The sequence below is a fragment of the Oryctolagus cuniculus genome, chromosome 3, assembly GCF_051225735.1.
Source record: "Oryctolagus cuniculus isolate XC-2025 breed Fujian yellow rabbit chromosome 3, ASM5122573v1, whole genome shotgun sequence".
NCBI classification, from domain to species: domain Eukaryota; kingdom Metazoa; phylum Chordata; class Mammalia; order Lagomorpha; family Leporidae; genus Oryctolagus; species Oryctolagus cuniculus.
This window is the reverse complement of record NC_142869.1, coordinates 136134234-136154222: the sequence shown is the minus strand read 5'-3', so window position 1 is coordinate 136154222 and position 19989 is coordinate 136134234. Positions and strand designations below refer to the sequence as shown.

Genomic DNA, 19989 nt, shown 5'->3' with positions numbered 1-19989 from the left:
CAAAACAAGACACATTCACTGTACAATGAATTTTTAAAATGGAGACACATTAGTAGGACCTGTACACATTATGAGATTCAACACAATGGTGTAAATCCACTGAAAAATGTATGCATGAAGGTGGTCACTTGGATGGAAATCTGTCAGTGCTACAAAATACATATAAACATTTTCCTTGCTTTGATAAATCTACAAGATATAAAATTAAGAGTATTTACAGAATTTCATATAGATATCTGAAAAATATACCATTCTAGAACAATCTCGTTCCAAAAGTTTGAAACATAGTTCTGTCAAATAAAAATATTCTTCATACAACGTATGAAGTTCTCAATAACTGTATGGGTATAAAGTTGTTCTTCGCGTGACACTTGGATGAGGAGCCCTCTGAATTGTGTTTTGATTAGAACTTCGTTTCAATTGGGACCTGGAAGAAGATAGAAAGTTTTAAAAGATTTGCTATCGTCAGTCTCTTGCAGTAATTACTACTTAGTAGTCAGAATTTACCAGCCATCCACCACTCCTGACTCATCTTCCTTGAGCAAAGCACGGGCTGGTGTGTGGATGATTTGTTTTGCTAATGTTGGCAAGCCAGTGTACATGACGGTGCCGCCCACGTTTTGTGAGATAACTGGTTCTAAAGCGTGGATCCATCATCGGGTATGAACGCCTTTGCTGAAGCTCCATCCCTCAACACCGGGTGACTGTTCTGAATCCGACTGTTGGAGAGTGGGTTTCTGGTGGGGGGTTTTTCTTATAAAGGTTACGTAGGCAAGATTTGGGTTTCTCTGGAATCCAGCCCTGGGAGACCACACCGCACTGCTCATATAGGTTCCCTTCTCCCCTCAGGTCCAGCTCACCTTTTCATCTGAACTTTGCTACCTGCTGTCACTCTTGATAATGACTGAGGGTTATCTTTTGAGATAGAGGTCTCCTTCATTTCTAGGCCACATTCCTTTCTTCTTAGACCTCTCTCTCTCTCTCTCTTTTTTTTTTTTTGACAGGCAGAGTGGACAGTGAGAGAGAGAGAAACAGAGAGAAAGGTCTTCCTTTACCGTTGGTTCACCCTCCAATGGCCAGCGCATCGCACTGATCCAAAGCCAGGAGCCAGGTGCTTCTCCTGGTCTCCCATGGGGTGCAGGGCCCAAGCACCTGGGCCATCCTCCACTGCACTCCCTTGCCACAGCAGAGAGCTGGCCTGGAAGAGGGGCAACCGGGACAGAATCCGGCGCCCCGACCGGGACTAGAACCCGGTGTGCCGGCGCTGCAAGGCGGAGGATTAGCCTAGTGAGCCGTGGCGCTGGCCCTTAGACCTCTCTTCAACTAGGGAAATACCATCAGCCACTCCTGCACTTGAAGATAGTCCTTAGATTCTTTCCTAGGACCCTCAGTCCGTTGGTCTTTTACCAACACACAGAGGTGGTGAACTACAGTGAACAGCACACGGGGTTTCTCAGCAGAGTTCAGATTGTGTTGCGGTAACTGGGCACGTGACCTTACACACGTTAAGCTCTCTGAGCCTGTTTCTTAACTCCCTCATTTGTGAAATGAAGATATCTTCTCTGTATATCGCTGAAAGGATTGCACCTACCATGTACCTGGCCTACAGCAAAAACCCATCTGCTTTTCTCTTGCTACATTGTCTCAAAGGTTTCAATACTCTAGAAACGAATGTTCTAGAATGAATGAAAAGAAAAGCTATGCTCAATATGGCATTAACATGGATCTACTATCACCATTCCCTTCTCCATACCCAAACCCTCCAATATTTTTAACTGGTCTGAGCTCACTTTCCTCAAAATTCCCTACAAGATGGGGTGGCATTGCATCAGTTTTCTAGGAATGAGGTTCTGAGGCTCAAACAAGCACTGGACTTTGTGCAGCTTAAGAGGCCCTCCTACTTCCAAGGATTTTTTTTTTTGCTGTGACACCTATATGAAGAGAAATCAGTTGGAGAACATTACCTGATATTCCCGATTACGTAATCCTCCATTTGTATTTATGGTAAAATCAAATTTGTCTTCCTTTTCCTGAGTAAAAGAACAAAATTATGCCTTAAATACCAATTTTTTCTTTTAAATGTTGAAATATAAAGGAGCATTAAGAAAAAGTGTAGATGGTTGGTTGCAAATGTGAAAGTCATCAAGAGCTGGTACCTGATAGGGATTGAACTTCGAAGCACTGTAATCCTTCTTCATCAGGATGTGCAAAACAGCATCGTGGATTGTTAAGAAAAATATGGAGTCCTTGACTTCATCATCAAAAAACTGACACCGAGAAAGCTTCTCAATGAAATCATCTGAAGAGAGAAAAGAAGCACTGACACTTAGGAGGAAGCCAACTTTGGGCCACGGGTTCCCCCTTGAGACTGGTGATTTGGAATTCCCTTTACAAATGTGCACTTCGTGGACTTTGCATGCAGTGTTTGTGGCGGCCAAGGTCCATTGTCAGTGTAGCATTAGCACAGTGTCTTCTGGAACTACAGGATATCTTTCTTTTTTTTTTTCTTTTTTTTTTAAATTAACATTTTAATTCCACTTTTTAAAAAAAATTTATTTATTTATTTATTTGAGAGGTAGAGTTACAGAGAGAGGGAGAGACAGGGAGAGGTCCTCCATCCAATGGCCCACGCCCCAAATGGCCACAATGGCTGCAGCTGGGCAGATCCAAAGTCAGGAGCCAGGAGCCTCCTCCGGGTCTCCCATGTGGGTGCAGGGGCCCAAGCACTTGGGCCATCTTCCACTGCTTTCCCAGGCCATAGCAGAGAGCTGGATAGGAAGAGGAGCAGCCAGGACTTGAACTGGCACCCACATGGGTTGCCGGCACCACAGGCAGATGCCCAACATACTATGCCACAGTGCTGGACCCTACAGGATACCTTTCTAACAAAAATGTATGTTGATTGCCCCTCATGTCAAAAGAAAGACGGAAAAGGTTCAAATAAGAAAATCTCATCAAAAAAGAGAAAACCTTAAGTAGTTCCTTAAACACTTTTGAGAAGAAAATGAACCTACTCTTATTTAGGTAGGAGCCAAGTTAATTATTTTCCTTACTTAATAACTGGAGCATTAAATTGGGGTTCTGCCAAAACAGAAAATATGCTTAAAGATAAGTGATGTGCTGTAGTTCTTGGTGGCTGGACCTATCATTTCTCAGTTACTAAGTCTGTTTCCCCAGAGCTCCTGGGATTCATCAGAAAACCTTCCTTGGAGCACCTCATGTTACCTCTCCAATCATCTTTGAGGAATCACATGCTTGCAGGCACTAAGTAACCAGTGCTCATTTGTACAAATCACTCAAGCAAATATTACTTCATGTTTACTGTGTGCAAAACTCTGGCTGCATACAAAGAAGGATTGAAAGGTGAGTTAGAAGGAATCCCAACCTTAAGGAAGAGAAACATTCATATTTGTAGCACTGAGAAGAAAAGTAGTGTAAAATAATGAAGGCAAGGAACAATCTAGCTGTTTCTTTTTTTTTTTAAAGATTTATTTATTTATTTGAAAGGCAGAGTTACAGAGAGGCAGAGGCAGGGAGAGAGAGAGAGAGAGAGAGAGGCCCTCCATTTGCTGGCTCACTACCCAAGTGGCCACAATGGCCAGATCTGGGCTGATTCGAGGCCAGGAGCCAGGAGCATACTCTATGGGGCATACACATACCAACCTGCAGAGTAATGGGACATGCGTGTATCCTTAAAAGACCAACAGGCTGTGCTATGCCTGGGGATGTGAGGAAATTTGCAGTTATTGCAGGAAAACTTCTTGAAGGTAATTGGCAGTGAGAAACTGGGATGGGAGAGCATTCTGGGGTGGAAAGAGACACTAGTTAGAAAGCTGCTCCAGAGAGTTGAAGTGAGAAGTGATCAGGTTCTAGAATGAGGCTGTGACACATGGACAGGAAGAGACTGAATGCAGAGGCAAGATTCATTGGAGCTGGTGGTTTACTAACTAGAGAGGGCGGCCGAGAAGAAGACACCCAAGATGGTGCCAAGGTTTCTGCTTCGGGCAAGTGAAGCAATAGTTGAGAAAGGAAAGAGAAGGAGTCGTTTTAGGGAGGAGGCGATGGCTTCAGTTGTGAATGTGTGTCCACGGTGTCTGGGGGACATCCCTACTGGGACTGTTGAATCCATAAGTCTGCAGCTCAGAAGAAAGGTCTGGGCTGGAGGTGTAGCGTGGGCATTCATTTACACATAGTGGAACTTGAAATCATAAGCATGTAGAACTCGGCTAGTGTAGAGCTCATGGATTCAGGACTGCAGAGTTGAGGGGTGAAGCTCAGGGAAGGTTATTCAGACAGGAGAGAGTAGGAGGAGAATCAGAAGTGTGGTCTTGCAGAAGTTAGGCAGTGAGGGTATTAAGATCAAAGCCAATCCCAGCAGAAGAAGCCCAAGAGGGCAGCAGCTAATCTTGACCCTGTGGGTGTCACTGATAGCCATGGCGAGGCGGTCTCCTTAGCCAAGTAAGGCACAAACCAAGATGGTGTGGGCTGAAGAGTGCAAGACACAGTAAGGAGAGCGGCAGAAAGCAAGGCTTTGAGTTAAAAAAAAAAAATAAGTTGATGTATTACTGTCTAATCAATCAGGGTTCAAATTGTCAGGGTCATTTAATTACATATCAACATAAATATGCAGACACTGTTTCCATAGGGATTTCTATTGGCTCAGCTGCAAATTAGATTTCCCTCGTGATGACCTATAAAATAATCGTCCTTTGGATAGGTGTTGGCAGTGAGCCTGAAGTGACTGTCAGAACAGAAAATAAAAACAAAACAACTTACCATCCGTTCCAACAATGTACACATCCACCTTGATTCTGACAAAGTCTTTTAAAATCTGTTGAAAGCAAGGAGATTTTCCTTAGGGAATAATTGCACTTGTCAGAAATGCAACAAAAACTATCGCAATTATACCTTCCTGGGATACATGGCTTTCAGAAACGTCTACATTTTGAAAAGAGATAATAGTGTATAGAGATACTAAAGTTAAAAGCAAGGCTCCATGAGAGAAGAAATAAACTAAAAGAGTATTCTTCAGGCAGAAGTTAAAAATTATCATTCTTCAGGGATAAATTGTGGGAAAATGTTCTGCCTTCACGCAAAAGATCAACTCAGATTTAATTTAAAATAATATCCTTTATAGAATGATATTGACTAGAGTTTTCTGCCTATGTAAAAGCAAACAATACAAAAACAAACAATAACTTAGGGTCCACAAGTTACTCATTATTCCTCTCCATGGTGACAACACATCCAGTGCTAATGAATCTTTATTCAATTCCCTGGTCTCTAGGCGAAGAACAAATACCAGCAGTGATATACAGAAGATCATAGAAGGTAAGAAAAGTAGCTTAGATTCTTGAGCACACTGTCATCATCACCATCAGCAAATACTTGGAGGATGTCTCTGCTAGGCACTGAACTAAGAGTCGAGGCCTTAAAGCAACAAAATGTGGAGTACCTGTCCTTGGTGCTGCTTTGTTAGTGTGAAACAGTGAAACGGAAATGTCAGGGCAGATATTGTGGTGCCGTGATTACGCCACTGCCTGTGACACCTCCAGGTCATAGTACCAGTTCAAGTTCTGGCTGCCCTACTTATGTTCCTGGGAAGGTAGTGGATGATAGCTCAAGAGATTGGACCCCTGTCACCCATTTGGGAGACATGGATGGAGTTCCTGGCTCCTAGCTTCAGCCTGGTGCTGCCCACCCCAGCTGTTGTGGCCATTTGGGGGAGTGAACCAGCAGATGGAAGACCTCTCTCTCTCTCAATCTGTCACTCTGCCTTTCAAATAAATAAATCAATCTTAAACATTTTTCAAAAAGGATTTTATATGCATTTATATTTTCCCTCCAAAACAAGAATAACAAAAACCTGAAAATCAAGACAGAAAAGAGCAAACAATTTGAAGAGTTATAGAATGTTAATTTTTTAAAAATAAAAGATAGGCCTTAAGGAAACCAAATTATCCTATTTTTTATTCAGTTTACCTGCACTTGATAGACCGGTATCTTAGACCAGCTCCTAGGCAGATTTCTATGAGGACCCAAAGGAAGAAGGAAATTTAAAAGTGCTTAAATTTTCTTTACATATGTTTCTGTATTTCTATTGGAAACCAGTTTATTTTGGACATGCTGACAATGCCATAAAGCAAACTCCACATTTTGATTGTTTTTGTGTTGTTTTAAAAATTTTATTTATATATTTGAGAGCAGAGAGGTAGAGCAAGTGTGAGAGTGAAAGAGATCTCCCACCTGCTGGTTCATTCTCTAAATGCTCACAAGAGGAGGGACAGGCCAGGCTACAGCCAGGAGCCAGGAACTCTGTGCAGGGTCTCCCATGTGGTAAGCAAGCCGGCATCTGCTGTCTCCTAGTGTGTTCATTATCAGGAAGCTGGAGTTGGGAGTGGATCTGGGATTCAAACACAGGCACTCTGATGCCATTCCAAGTGCCATCGTTAATCACCAGACCAAACACCCTCCCCTCAGTCCTGTTTTTCAAGTCACGTGTGACACTTATTCTGTCATATATTTATTTCACTGTTTTCCTTTGAGACATATTTTTGAATAGCGAAGTGAAATTTCAGCAGCTTATAATGGATGAAGATAAAAGTAAAAGGATCCACTAGTCTATTTTCACCCAGGAACTTTCTAGATCTCCCCTGATTTCAGGATAATTCAGATGGAAAGCTTATAAGGATTTGAGAGCACCACAGAATTGATATTTGGCAGGAGTGTGCATATAGTTGTCTTCTGCTGATTCAGCATTCACTAAGATTGTAAGCTTGGGTGTCTTCAAAGTTACATACAGTCATGGGAAATGCACCTGGATTTTGTTTTGTTTTTAAAAGTTTATTTATTTATTGAAAAGCAAGGTGATAGAGAAAGGGAGAAACAGGGAGAGAGAGAGAAAGAACTTCCATCCATTGGTTCACTCCCCAAAAGGCCACAATAACTGGGGCTGTGCCAGGCTGAAGCCAGGAGCCAGGGACTCCATCAGAATCCCCCTCGTGGCTGGTAAGACCCCAAGTACCTGGACCATTGTCTGCTGCCTCCCAGGCACATTAGGAGGAAGATGGATTGGAAGTGTGAAGTAGCCAGGACTTGAACCAGGCACTCTGATATGGAGTACAGGTGTCCCAAGTCGTGGTTTAGCCTGCTGAGCCACAATGCATGCCCTGGTAAATGTATTTTTATGTATTTATTTTTTTCATTTGACAGGCAGAGTTAGACAGTGAGAGAGAGAGTCAGAGAGAAAGGTCTTCCTTCCGCTGGTTCACTCCCCAAATGACTGCCACTGCCAGCACTGTGGCACTCTTGAAGCCAGGAGCCAGGCGCCTCCTCCTGGTCTCCCATGCGGGTACAGAAGTCTAAATACCCAGGCCATCCTCCACTGGCCTCCCGGGTCACAGCAGAGAGCTGGACTGGAAGAGGAGCAACCGGAACTAGAACCCAGCACCCATATGGGATGCAGGCACTGCAGGCAGAGGATTAACCAAGTGAGCCATGGTGCCAGCCCCCTTAGTAAATGTATTTTTAAAGAGTCCGCCCTCACCTCTCCATGGACTAGTCTAACATTATAATTTATTTCTAGTGAAGTGTGCATAATCTAAAGGGGCATCCTTCCACAAATTCAATTTTTACTTTTGGTGACTGGTATTTTCATGAAGAAAAAAAGAAATTACCGATTTGAGGCCTCTCATGGAAGAAACATCAAGAAAGGAGACTGCTGAAAAATCGAGAATGAGGCTGTGGAGGCTGATTTTGGGGACGGTGATGTTGAGAGGAAGATCAGCATTCCAGTCTATCTGGAAAGGCAGGTCTGTGGTGTCGATGGGCTGGTCCAGCTCCTCTATCTGATTATTGTCCAGTTCTTCATCATCAGAATCTTTTACCCCATCAGCGGTACATATAAATCCTTTCTGCAGGAGAGGATAGGGTGCACACATGACAACTCTGACCAAGAAGAACACTGAGAACACTTGGGAGCCTTGGGAGCACAGATGCCAAGTTGGGGCACGCACTAGCATGTGGATACACCCCCGTTTTAGGAAGACACTCAAAGGGGCTGCTGTGGTATGAACAAGCTTTGGCTCCTGAACTCATGCAGACATTAAACTATAACCTCATAGACTAATGGTCCTCAGAGCGTGGGAAAAGATCCAATGATGGCATTCAGGAGCAGGGGCTTAGCGGAAGTCCTCAGGTCACTAGGAAGCACCCTTGAAAGGTGATTCCCAGGAGAAGGCTGGGTATGAAAGCCCGAGTCAGGCCCAGCTGCTCTCTCTGCTTCCTGGCCTGCCATGAATTCCTTCCTCTGTGTGGCCCCTGCACTGCCATCTCCCACCCTCACCAATGCCAAGCCAATAGGGCTGCCTGACCTTGGACTTGGGCCTCCAGAACCGGGAGCTACCTAAACCTTTGCTCTTTATAGAGCTAGGTTTTTTTTTTTTTTTTTTTTTTTTCCAGATATTTCACTGTCGTGAAGGAAAGTTGACTAATATAGATACCATTTAAAGAAGAACATTAGCCGGCGCCGTGGCTCAATAGGCTAATCCTCCACCTTGCGGCGCCGGCACACCGGGTTCTAGTCCCGGTCAGGGCGCCGGATTCTGTCCCGGTTGCCCCTCTTCCAGGCCAGCTCTCTGCTGTGGCCAGGGAGTGCAGTGGAGGATGGCCCAGGTGCTTGGGCCCTGCACCCCATGGGAGACCAGGAAAAGCACCTGGATCCTGGCTCCTGCTATCGGATCAGTGCGGTGCGCCGGCTGCAGCGGCGGCCATTGGAGGGTGAACCAACGGCAAAAGGAAGACCTTTCTCTCTGTCTCTCTCTCACACTATCCACTCTGCCTGTCAAAAAAAAAAAAAAAAAAAAGAACATTAACGGGCATATGAAATACTCTGTTTACCTGGCATTTCATTTAAAGCAAAGGAACACTTTGGATTAGATTTTATGAAGCTTTTAGCTGTAATGCGCAGCAACACGGTAAGAAGCTTACTGGTGTCACTTGTAGCAGGCCTCGCTTCTGCAGCTTTCGGATTTTCTTCAAAGCTTTGTTCCGCTTGCGGAGAATTCGAAGGGGGCTGAAGCCAATCTGAAAAACCCAGGGCTGGGTTACAAGAGCACAGAGTATCCTGCTGTTTCTACAGGATAACTCTAGTAACATTCACTGCAATGTGTTGAGGGGTTGGGACAAATTGAAATGATGTTTGTGATTGAAAATTTAGAAGTGGTTTAAATAACTTCAGCAACAACATTGTGTCAGACCTATGGTTTGCTCAGATTGTGTGCAGTTACTATCATTGAAAAACTTCTGGACAGTCCAAAATTTCTACATAAAATTGTCTAATCTAAACCTTACTTGATTTTGTATTTTGGGCATGCATAACTCTTAGGGGCTTTTATATTATTTATTTTTTTAATTTGCTGAATATGCATGGTACCTAATCAATATTCTTCTATGTACTTCTCATTTTTTCAAAAATTTATCTATTTTGTAACATTTGTTATGTGTTTTATGATTTTAGAGTTAGATTTGGGGACTCTGTATTGGATTTCAAAAAGTTCATGGAAAATGGAATTAAAAGATAAACTTATTTTGGTGCCAAAGAACCCTGAAGTCCATGCATAGTATTTTCATAATATACATTTTTCATGAACTTTCTGAAGACCCCTTATATTAATGGGCTCCTATTAGTTTCACTTGCTCTGGAATATGGAGCACAAAGATACGGATACAACTCAACTTCAGCATGTGTGAGGAGCAAACATTTCATGTCCAGACATCCAGTAGATAACAACAACAGACAGTCAAATAACCCCAAACCTTACAGCATCAATAAGTTTCTGCTTAAAGAAACCAATGTTGGCAAAGTAGATCGGAGCTGGACATCTGAAAATCTTCACTCCTTCCGGCTCATACATCTGTAAGGCAGAGAAGTAATATTAGACGGTGCCTGGAAGATTCATATTAATATCGTGTAGCAAGTCAAAGAAAGAAATTTGTCTCCCTTACATCAGAGTAGTCTTTTCTATTCTTATAGATGTTGCTCCTTCCGATGTTAGCCAGGGTGGTGCATTTTGGACTGTAGGGAAAAACAATACTAAGTCAATCCCTCCTGCATATTTGTTAGCCTATAACTGATTCACTGATTCTTTTCTTTTCTTTCTTTTTTTTTTTTTTTTTAGGATATCAAAGCAAACTCACTATTCAAAATCTAAAAGGTTGGGAAATCATCAGTCCCCATTTTACTACCTTTGTGCCTTCCTACAGCTCCTAGAACAGTGCCTCCCAGTCATCCCACTGCAATTGATGAAGGCTTCCATTCGCTTTTGCCATTTTGATTATATATATCGCAGTTTTTGAGTGGGTAGGGTAAGGTAGGCGAGATCACCCAGTTACACAGGTGAGGATGTGGGGAAGTAAAATGACCCGCCGTGTCTCTATGTTTGATGAGTTCCCAGTGAAGATCCAAATAAAAACATGGATGCATAAAGGAATTCAGGAACATTTCAACACCAGTGGAGCTCAAAGTCAAGGATTAACTGTACAGTCACCACGTGTGTTCTTGGGAGTCCTACTTCTCTCTCGCACCATGCAATCCAGCACAGGCTGAGTGACCACGTGGTGGTGAAATTAAGTGACTCAGATTTGAAAACCAAAAAGATGCCTGAGCTGGATGACACGAATTCCAAGTGGCCATTAGGGAAGTTTAGGACAAGAGGGGTCTCTGAGAAGATTTTTAATCCAGCTCCATGCATTTAAGATGGGAGTACACTCCAAAACCCTATGAAAAGGGAGAGCCCTCCACCAATCATGGAGAATCCCACAGTCTTCTCCATGACCCATTCCCTTAGAAGTCCAGCATGTCTAAGGTAAAGACATTCAACCTGCTCAGGAGAGAATTACTTCCAGTTTACCGCTGGCTGAACAGACTCAGAGATTTATATGATTTCTTCCCGTTGTTGTCAAAGCAGGGAGCAGATCACAGCAGGACTTCTCCCTGGATGGACGCTCTACAACTGGACCATTCTGATGCCCAGAGGCCTTCAGGTGAGCAACCTGAGCAAGGAAGTCCTGGCCAGTCCAGATGGCTACACACACCTACACCTTCATTTCAACCAGTGACAATTTTTCCCCCTCTTCTAATTTGGGGAGATTATAGGCTGCAGGATACAGAGCAGGACAAACACTCACAACTGAGTCCTGAATACGATGGTGAGGAGTTCAAACGCCACACTTGCCGCCAGACCCAATCCTAGTCCCAGGACGATGGCAAAGATGAAGGTCATGATCCAAATTAACTGTGAGCAGAGAGCAACACATACACTACAGTTAACTTGGACTAAAGAACAGTGTCTTAGGTCCAGAACTAAGAGAACTCATGAACTTCTAGGACCAAAAGCAAGAGGTTGGAAGTTGTTTTTCTTGGGCCAAGAGCAAAGCGCACAGGGAAAGACACTTGTCCTAAGAGGCCATTTCTACTGGCAAAGATGGGAAGACCCAAAGGCAGGGTGGCCATTTCTGATGCCATCCCTAAACGAGTCAAGGAAATAGGACAAGTCTGTTACAGTAAAAAAAAATTCAAAACCAGCTGCACTTCATTAATATCAGCAAATCAACTGGTAGACCTTTATTAATCTCTTCCTCTTGGCCTATTTAGTTAATGATGACTATCTTTACGAGAATTCTAGCATGTCAAAAGGGTACTAAAACCCCCATGACTTTCTGTTGGGAACAAAGGAAAACTAATACCACTTATTGCTTTATGTTCCTGAAGTTTCACAGGGTATGTTAACAAGCGTTTATCACACCACAGACTTTGACTCTGATTAAATTATGGACTCTGCCCCTCCTAGCGAGTCGTGCTGGAGAGTGAGGGGAAGCCTTTTCCAACGCAAAGGATTTCCAGAGGGAATGTTCAGAATTTAAATTCTTCACAGGTTCTCTGGAAGCTGCCATCATGTGATGAAGAACAGGTGCGATGCACACCTGACAATTCAGTCTCACTGCCAGAGCTTTTAGCACAGATCTAAGGGAGTTCTGCCCCGGCGTTTCACGGATCCCCTTGTGCAAGTAGTCCTCCTTGTATGTTAAATTCCCAGGGAACACTCTGTAGAGTATGCAATTTCAAGACAGCAAATAAAACTAGGGTTATTTTGAATAGTTAGATAGGAAGAAACTTTCACTTAGGTCGGAATAGAGATATGCATTGTACCTCAGCATTGCATACCACTGTGTTTCGTGTAGTTTTCAGATATCATTTCTTCTACTTACACAGTCGTATTTGTCCTTCTTCCACAGTCTGCCTATCTCAGCAAACTGCATCAGCATTCCCTTTAAGTTTCCAAGTGCTAACGCTGACAGGACAGACTGCGAAAACATAAACATCAGATGCACTTAAAGTTAACCGAGTAAACCATATAGAAGCAAAGGTGAAGGCTGGAGATAAGTGAGTCGTTTAAGGGCCTCCACTCATATCAAAGGATACACCCTTGCTGGTGTGCAATACTATGAATGACACAGCAGAACTGGGGCTCTGGTCCATCCCCATGCCCGACTTTGTCCCAACCTGGTGACAGGGCTGCATGACCCTTTGTGATTATGCCAGAGATGATCTGATGGCACTTAGTAGCCCACCCGTCAGGACAGAGAAGGGTAGATCTTAAGACCTATGGTGGTGGGGGGCGGCACTGTGGTATAGCAGGTAAAGCCATTGTCTGCAGTGGTGGCATCCCATATGGGATCCCATCCCATCCTCTCCCTCTCTCTGTTAACTCTGCCTTTCAAATAAATAAATAAAGTTTTCAAGAAATATATGGCAGATTAAAAAAAAGGAAATAGCACACAGATGAATGCCAGTTGAAAAAATGGTGAAAACTATTATCAAAAAGACAAAAAATGACATGTTGGCAAGGATGTGGAGAAAATTAAGCCCTTATACACTGTGGGTGGCAGTGCAAATTAGTAGAGCCATTATAGGGAACAGGTTCCTCAAAAATTTAAAAACAGAGCTACTGTTTTTGATTTTTGATATTTGATCCAGCTCTTCCACTTCTGGTATCTATCCGAGGGAAATGAAATCAGCACCTGTTCGTTGCAGCACCATTCACAACAGCTAAGACATGGAGTCAACCTAGGTGTCCACCAACAGATGAATGGATAAAGATAATGTGGTATATATACATAATGGAATACTATGCAGTCACTAGAAAGAATGAAATCTTGAGATTTGCAGCTAAATGAATGGAACTGGAGATCATGGTGTTGAGTGGAACAAATCAGATACCAGATAGACAAATACCTCACGTTCTTCTCATAGGTGGAAGTTCAAAATCATTGATGAACATAGATTAGTGTTTATGACAGGCTGTGAAGGGTGGAGATAGTTAGAAGGAGGTCAGACAGATAGAAATAACTAGTTCTAGTGTGCCACAATATAATGGGGTGATGAAGCTCATAAAAATGGGTTATCGACTCTATACCCAGCTGGAGGAGGGGAGCTGATAGGCTCCAAACACAGGGAAGGATATGGGGAATGAAGGGCTGGCTGCCTGACTTGATTGGTTTATGTGATGTGTATTGAGAGGTGTTGCACTGTACCCCATAAGCATGTGTAAGTATGTGGGTAAGCATTTGGTGTAGTGCTTAGGCCACCAGCTGAGGTGCCTGCAACCCATATCAGAGCGCCTGGGTTCAAGTCCCAGATGCACTGTCCACTCCAGCTTCTTGCTAATGTGCACCCTGGGAGGCGGCAGGTGATGGCTCAGGTAGTTGGGTCCCTGATGGCTCAAGCAGTCGGGAGATCTGCGTTGAGTCCTTGCCTGGCCCAGCCCCAGCTGGTGTAGGCATCTGGGGAATACACCAGAGGATGGGAGTTCTGCATCTGTTTGTCTCTCTCCCTGGCTCTGTCTCTCCCTCTCTCTCTGTAACTCTGACTTTCAAATAAATAAACAAAAATATCAAAAAAAAAAAAAAGAAGAAGAAGAAGAAGAAGCAGCAGCAGCAGAAGCAGAAGCTCTGTGCCTGCTCCCATCCTGCAATCTGACAGTGTTGGTCTTGGAGCCAAACCAAACCTCTAGCAGCTGCAGGGCGTACCCCTAAGAACGGGCTGGGTGGCTGGCAGCACCATTCCCTGAATCAGATAGAGGGCCTGATGACCTCCACCTGTAAGAAAAGCTTCCCTTCGGTACACGGGGAAGCCGCGGTGCCAGGCTGCCTTCTTGTGTCAACATGAATTACATCTGGGGCTACGCACAGGCAAAGGGGAGGGCAGATAAGGTGGCTCTGGCGTCTGCATTCCTAACATTCGTAAGATGCTGCCCAGGGGAAAAGATAGGTTTTTGGCCCTTCAAGTAGCAGGTAAGGAGAATACTTGGGAGTTTGGGGTTACTTCCTTTACCCCAGTGCAGTGTGTGCTTTCAGAGTTGATAACCAGCCTCCTTGGTTTACCACCTGAGAGAGAGGTTATCCAAAGAAAGAGGGGCGGTACCTTCTGTAGTGGCTCCAGAAGAAATCCAATAGCTACAATGACAATTAGCACGATGACAGAAGACAGAATCCCGGCAACCTGGGCAGATGAAAAGAAAAAAAAAAGGATTCTCCTCACATACCCAGCTTGTCCCTTGGTTCGGATCTCCCCGTTATTGAGGCCAAGATGGACCCTGCAGGAGGGACCTTAAAATACCTGCGTTTTGCCTCCTGTGCTCTCCTGAACCGCAGAGCGGGAGAGGGCGGTACTTCCGGCAAACCCTTTGAACGATCCAGTGACGATGTTACCCAGGCCAAAGGCTATTAACTCCTGACAGGGGGGACAAGTAGGAAACTCTGAATAAGCAGGACCGTGACCAAGCACACAGCCCGTTATTTCAAGTCGCTTCGCAAGATCCCGCGTAGCTCGTGCACTCACCTGACTGCCGTCAATCCGATAGTCGTATTTGAGGGAATAGACGCTGGCCACGGAAAAGGCCACGACGAAGCCCACGATCGCAATGGTGAAGCAGTCTCCTATGGCATCTTGGAAAACCTGTGTGTCAGGCGCAGCAGGGGCTTGGAACCTGCAGTTGAAACAAGCAAGTCTAAATGTCACCAGCCTGCTTAGGGATGCGTGTCATGAATGAATGCGATCCAGGCTGAGCTGTCAGGCCTCCCTTTGGAGTGTGCCTTCCAAGAATTTGTTGCCACCAAAAACTTTGGAATCTGCCGTCTTATGTAGGAAAGCAGGCATGCCTGGGTTTGAGAAAAGACTGTAGATCCAGACCCCTGATCATGGCAAGTGGAATATGATTTTGCCAGTATAACCGCATGGTGATGCACATTCACACACCCATCCGCTTCCTTCAAAATGTCTTGGAGTCCACTGGAATTGTTACACTGGGTTGCAAAGTATCACCCACAGTGTCTCCGAGTTGATGAAGCCTCTTTGGGGAAACACATTCTCAAGGAAAGAAGAAAAAAAAAGAAAAGAAAACAAAGAAAGAAATCCCTTCTCTTCTCTCTTCATTGATAACGATAACTATCCACGGAAAGAAACCCCCAGCAAAGTGCTGGGCCTTGGATTCCACCTGCATGCCACAGAATTGCTAGAGCCAGCATGGAGGCAACAGAGTGGGCTCCGGTTAAAGGGATTGAGCGTGAGAGGCACATTCAGCTCACAGAAGTCTCTTCCATCATTCTGCCTCACAGACTTGGAGCAGTTAAATTACACTGACAAATTATTGCAAAAATTGCACAAGCAGCAATTTACTAAATGCCCAATTCTTGTCTCCATCTGTTTCTGATCTAAAACTTATTGGAAGTGGGTTAATAGGATCCAATCAATTATTTCTGCATGGCTGTTCTGTGTTTTATGAGTATCTATGGTAACACACTTTCAGCTCTTATTTTATTTTATTTTTTTTAAAGATTTATTTTATTTATTTGAAAGACAAAGTTACAGAGAGAGGTAGAGACAGAGAGAGAGGTCTTCCATACAATGGTTTACTTCCCAGATGGTTGCAATGGTGGGAGCTGCACCAATCTGAAGCCAGGAGTCAGGAGCTTCTTCTGGGTCTCCCATGTGGGTGCAGGGGCCCATGGACCTGGGCCATCTTCTACTGCTTTCCCAGGCCATAGTAGACAGCTGGATCAGAAGAGGAACAGCCAGGACTAGAACCGGTGCCCATATGGGATGCCGGCGCTTCAGGCCAGGGCTTTAACCCACTGTGCCACAGCACTGGCCCCTCAGCTCTAATTTTAAATAATACTGCTGCTACCATAAGTCAGAAATTTAGCTTTAGGGGCCAGTGTGGGGGCTCAGGGTGTACAGCCACTGCTTGCAACACTGGCATCCCATATTGGAGTGCCAGGTCAAGTCCCGCCTGCTCTGCTTCCAATCCAGCTCCGTGTTAATGCGCCTGGGAAAGCAGCAGATGATGGCCCAAGAGCTTGGGCCCCTGCCACACACTTGAGAGACCTGGATGATGGAGATCCTGGCTCCAACTTGATTCAGCCATTGCAACCATTTGGGGAGTGAACCAGCAGATGGAATCTCTCTCTCTCTCTGTAAATGACTTACAAATAAATAAATAATAAATTACTTTTAAAATTGAGTTTGGAATGTTTGGGTTTTTTTCTAAAAGAATAAATCTGGCATCAGTAATACAATAAAATGTTGTGTTTTATACCAAAATATCCAGGACCCTACTATCCTTCTTTTATTCTGGTCTCTGAACCTTGTAGACAGAGCACTAAGAGACTTGGATTCATTGCCTGGCCTTACTGCCTACCCTCCTTCCCTCCTTGAGCCAGTTCCTCCATTTGTGAAGTGAGGATAACAACCCATTTTCTTTCCTTCAGCTTTAAAAGGAGGGCCAAATAAAAAAATGAACATCAAACTATCACACGGCGTAGAATACAAGGTTCGCTGTGTCATGGGATCTTCTCCTTCGCTGCTTCTATGAACCTTCTCATCAGCCAAGCTTCTTGCATGTGGTGAATGTGACTTCACAGGGTAAGTTCCCAAGTGGTACCCTCAGTAACAGCAGACTGGCGAGCATCATTACCTCCCAGGGATACTCTAAGTGTAGTCAACAGAGACTTAAAAAATCCACTCAATCATCACCCAGAAAAAAAAATTGGTATATTTAAAAGTCCACCCCAAAGTGCTTTGTCCCCAATATAGGTGCTAAGTTAGTCATGGTGGGAATGTAGCTGGAGCACTTTGAGTTGGCCAGACTCTTAAGCATGTTACAAATATCAAAGTCACTGAACCCTTGAGGAAGCTATGTGAAAGCTATTCTTTTTAGCCTTACTTTTTCATTTTTACATTTGCAAAGACATTGAGGTGCAGAGTTTAGCTATTTGCCTGCCTCCAGAGCACACCTACTAGGTTTCACTGCCTCTTGGTAGAGCGTAATGGCTACTAAGTGTGTTTACCCCGCCATTGCAAAAACCTTGTGAAGAGAGTCCACTGATATTTAACATGCATTTACTAAATAAAGTCTTCAGATCATCACCCTGTGATCTTAAGCTTAGCGTTTATTTCCAAAACTCTTCGGGCCAGAACCTCCCTGATCTTGCATTTATTTATTTCTGTGCCTGATTCATGTCTCCCAAGACACTGAAATCAAGTATAAGACTTGGCAGTAGCAAGGTGGATGGAAATCATCAGAAGTCTTTTTTCCGTTTTAGCCTAATTTCCACTTTTTAAATTAAAAGTGATATTGGAGATTTATTAAGATCCTTCATGAAGATCGAGTGATACATATCTTTTTTTTTTTTTTTGCTTTAAAAATGTATGTGTTTTTGCTTTTAAGAGAATTTGGCTGGTTTTAAGCCACCAATACACATAAACACTGATTTCCGGAATTCTCGAACACTTGTTAAGTATGTAAATAAGGAAAGGTCTTTACAAAAACCTGCAGGAAAATGACTATCGCTGTTTTTGCTCAGAGGGCAGAGAGCGGCAAGGGGCCAGGAAACCAGCCCGCTCTCTCTTAGCCCACAGAACGTAAGGGGCGATGGTGTCCGCCTCCGTGTGCAAGGTTTCCCAGCCCCTCGCTGTGCTGGATGTTGGTCGGGTCTTGCTTTGAACTTGACCACGAGAAAGGACAGAGTGTGCCTGGCTGGGGCGCTCAAGCGGTGTGCCAGGATCCCCTCAGTGTCTCTTTTGAACAACCAGAATGTGGCTCTAGTAATCTCAAACAAGGCACGGCGTGCTGTTGACAGTCATTTTGGGCAAGGAAACCTGGTTTCACTTGGTGTGTGCTTACGGGGAGGAGCAGTTTAATTGGCCTTTTTTTTTCTTTTCTATTTTTGCTGCTTTGATTACTTTCTCTCACCAGGGTCCCTGTCTGCCTTGTTTGTGAGCTCTTCCATAAGGGGAAACTTTCTGATACTAAGAACTGTGGACTGGGGTTGGTGCTGTGGTGTAGTGGGTAACGCCTCCGCCTGCAGTGCCGGCATCCCATGTGGGCGCCGGTTCGAGTCCCGGCTGCTTCACTTCTGATGAAGCAGTCGAAGATGGCCCAAGTCCTTGGGCCCCTGCACCCATGCAGGAGACCTAGAAGAAGCTCCTGGCTCCTGGCTTCAGACCAGCTCAGCTTCGGCTATTGCGACCATTTAGGGAGTGAACCAGTGGATGGAAGACCTCTCTTTCTGTCTTTCTTTCTCTCTTTCTGTAACTCTGCCTTCCAAGTAAAAAAAATAAATCTTTTTAAAAGATTTATGTGTTTATTTAAAAGGCAGAGTTACAGAGAGGCAGAGGCAGAGAAAGAGAGAGAGAGAGAGAGGTCTTCCATCCATTGGTTCACTCACCAAACTGCCACCATAGCCAGAGCTGGGCTTATCCAAAATCAGGGGCCAGGAGCTTCTTCCAGATTTCCCACATGGGTGCAGGGGCCCAGGGACTTGGGCCATCTCCTGCTGCTTTCCCAGGCCAGAGCAGAGAGCTGGATTGGAAGTGGAGCAGCTGGTAAAGGATGTTGGCACTGCAGGCAGTGGCTTTACCTGCTATGCCACAGCGCCGACCCCAGTAAATACACCTGTAAAACCAAAACTGTGGACCCTGATGTTTGTGGTCCCTTCCTGGCAGGAGAGCCGAGCCAGCCTCCTCTGGCAGGTGCAGAGAGGTTTCTGCGAAGGGACAAAGCATTTCAGCCTATGCCCGTCCTGCGCCTCCTGCTCACTCCCTGCTGAGTGGCTGGAGAGGCCATCAGAGAAGACACACTTACCCTTTCTCCATCTTCCCGATCACAGACACGTTGAATCGCTGTTGGAAGTTACAGCCGTAGGACAAGCCTGCTGCAATCACGGTCTGTAAATTCGCAAATTGTCCAAGTGAGAAACCTGAGAAGCACTACGAGTCTTATTTTGCCAAAACAAACAAACAAACAAAAAAACAACCAAACAACAACAACAAAAAAAACAAAACCACCAACAACAACAACAAAAACAAAGCAAAGCCAAACAACAACAACAAAACCAAAAACCATGAGCAAAACCCAGCCCCTGGACCTATCAAATAAGATTTTCCAGAACTGAATAGAAATGTGTCTATCATCTTCTTGCAGGTCTCTCTCTCTCTCTCTCTCTCTCTCTCTACTTTCTTTGTCTCACATGGGAAGAAGGAACCCGAAATTGTAAGACAGTTATTAAATCTCAATGCAGAGAAAACCATAGTAAACCATATACCCGATTCCCCACTCAGACCTCCCAAACCCACAGAGGGCCAAGGATTTTCAACCTGAGACTATTAGACTCTCTGTGATGGGAAAGCTTAAGATGACCATTTACCACAATGAGCTCAATGGGGATGGGCACGGGAAGCTTGGCTTTGAAGCGCTCGTTTATTTCTTTAAACACAAACACGATCACGACGATGATCACCGACGTCACCAGGTCTGCAATGTTGGTCTTCCGGATTTGTGTGAATAGGGACTCGAGCACCTGTGAGCCAGAAACAGAAACCATAAAACACCAAGTCCCGCATTCGAGCGGAATTGGGAGACAACCACCTCC

At 44.5% G+C, this 19989-nt stretch overlaps 1 protein-coding gene across 1 annotated transcript in view; it reads right to left on the bottom strand.

The window, feature by feature from the left end:
• Positions 1-19989, bottom strand: part of SLC26A3 (solute carrier family 26 member 3) — a 37028-nt gene continuing 17039 nt past the window's right edge. Inside the window, 15 exon segments of the mRNA NM_001082098.1 lie at positions 1-427; positions 1965-2030; positions 2157-2299; positions 4777-4831; positions 7677-7913; positions 8989-9084; positions 9822-9914; positions 10006-10075; positions 11188-11294; positions 12268-12363; positions 14483-14560; positions 14678-14791; positions 14900-15047; positions 19203-19285; positions 19765-19917. Coding sequence (NP_001075567.1) covers positions 404-427; positions 1965-2030; positions 2157-2299; positions 4777-4831; positions 7677-7913; positions 8989-9084; positions 9822-9914; positions 10006-10075; positions 11188-11294; positions 12268-12363; positions 14483-14560; positions 14678-14791; positions 14900-15047; positions 19203-19285; positions 19765-19917 — 1563 coding nt within the window. The 3' untranslated portion in view covers positions 1-403.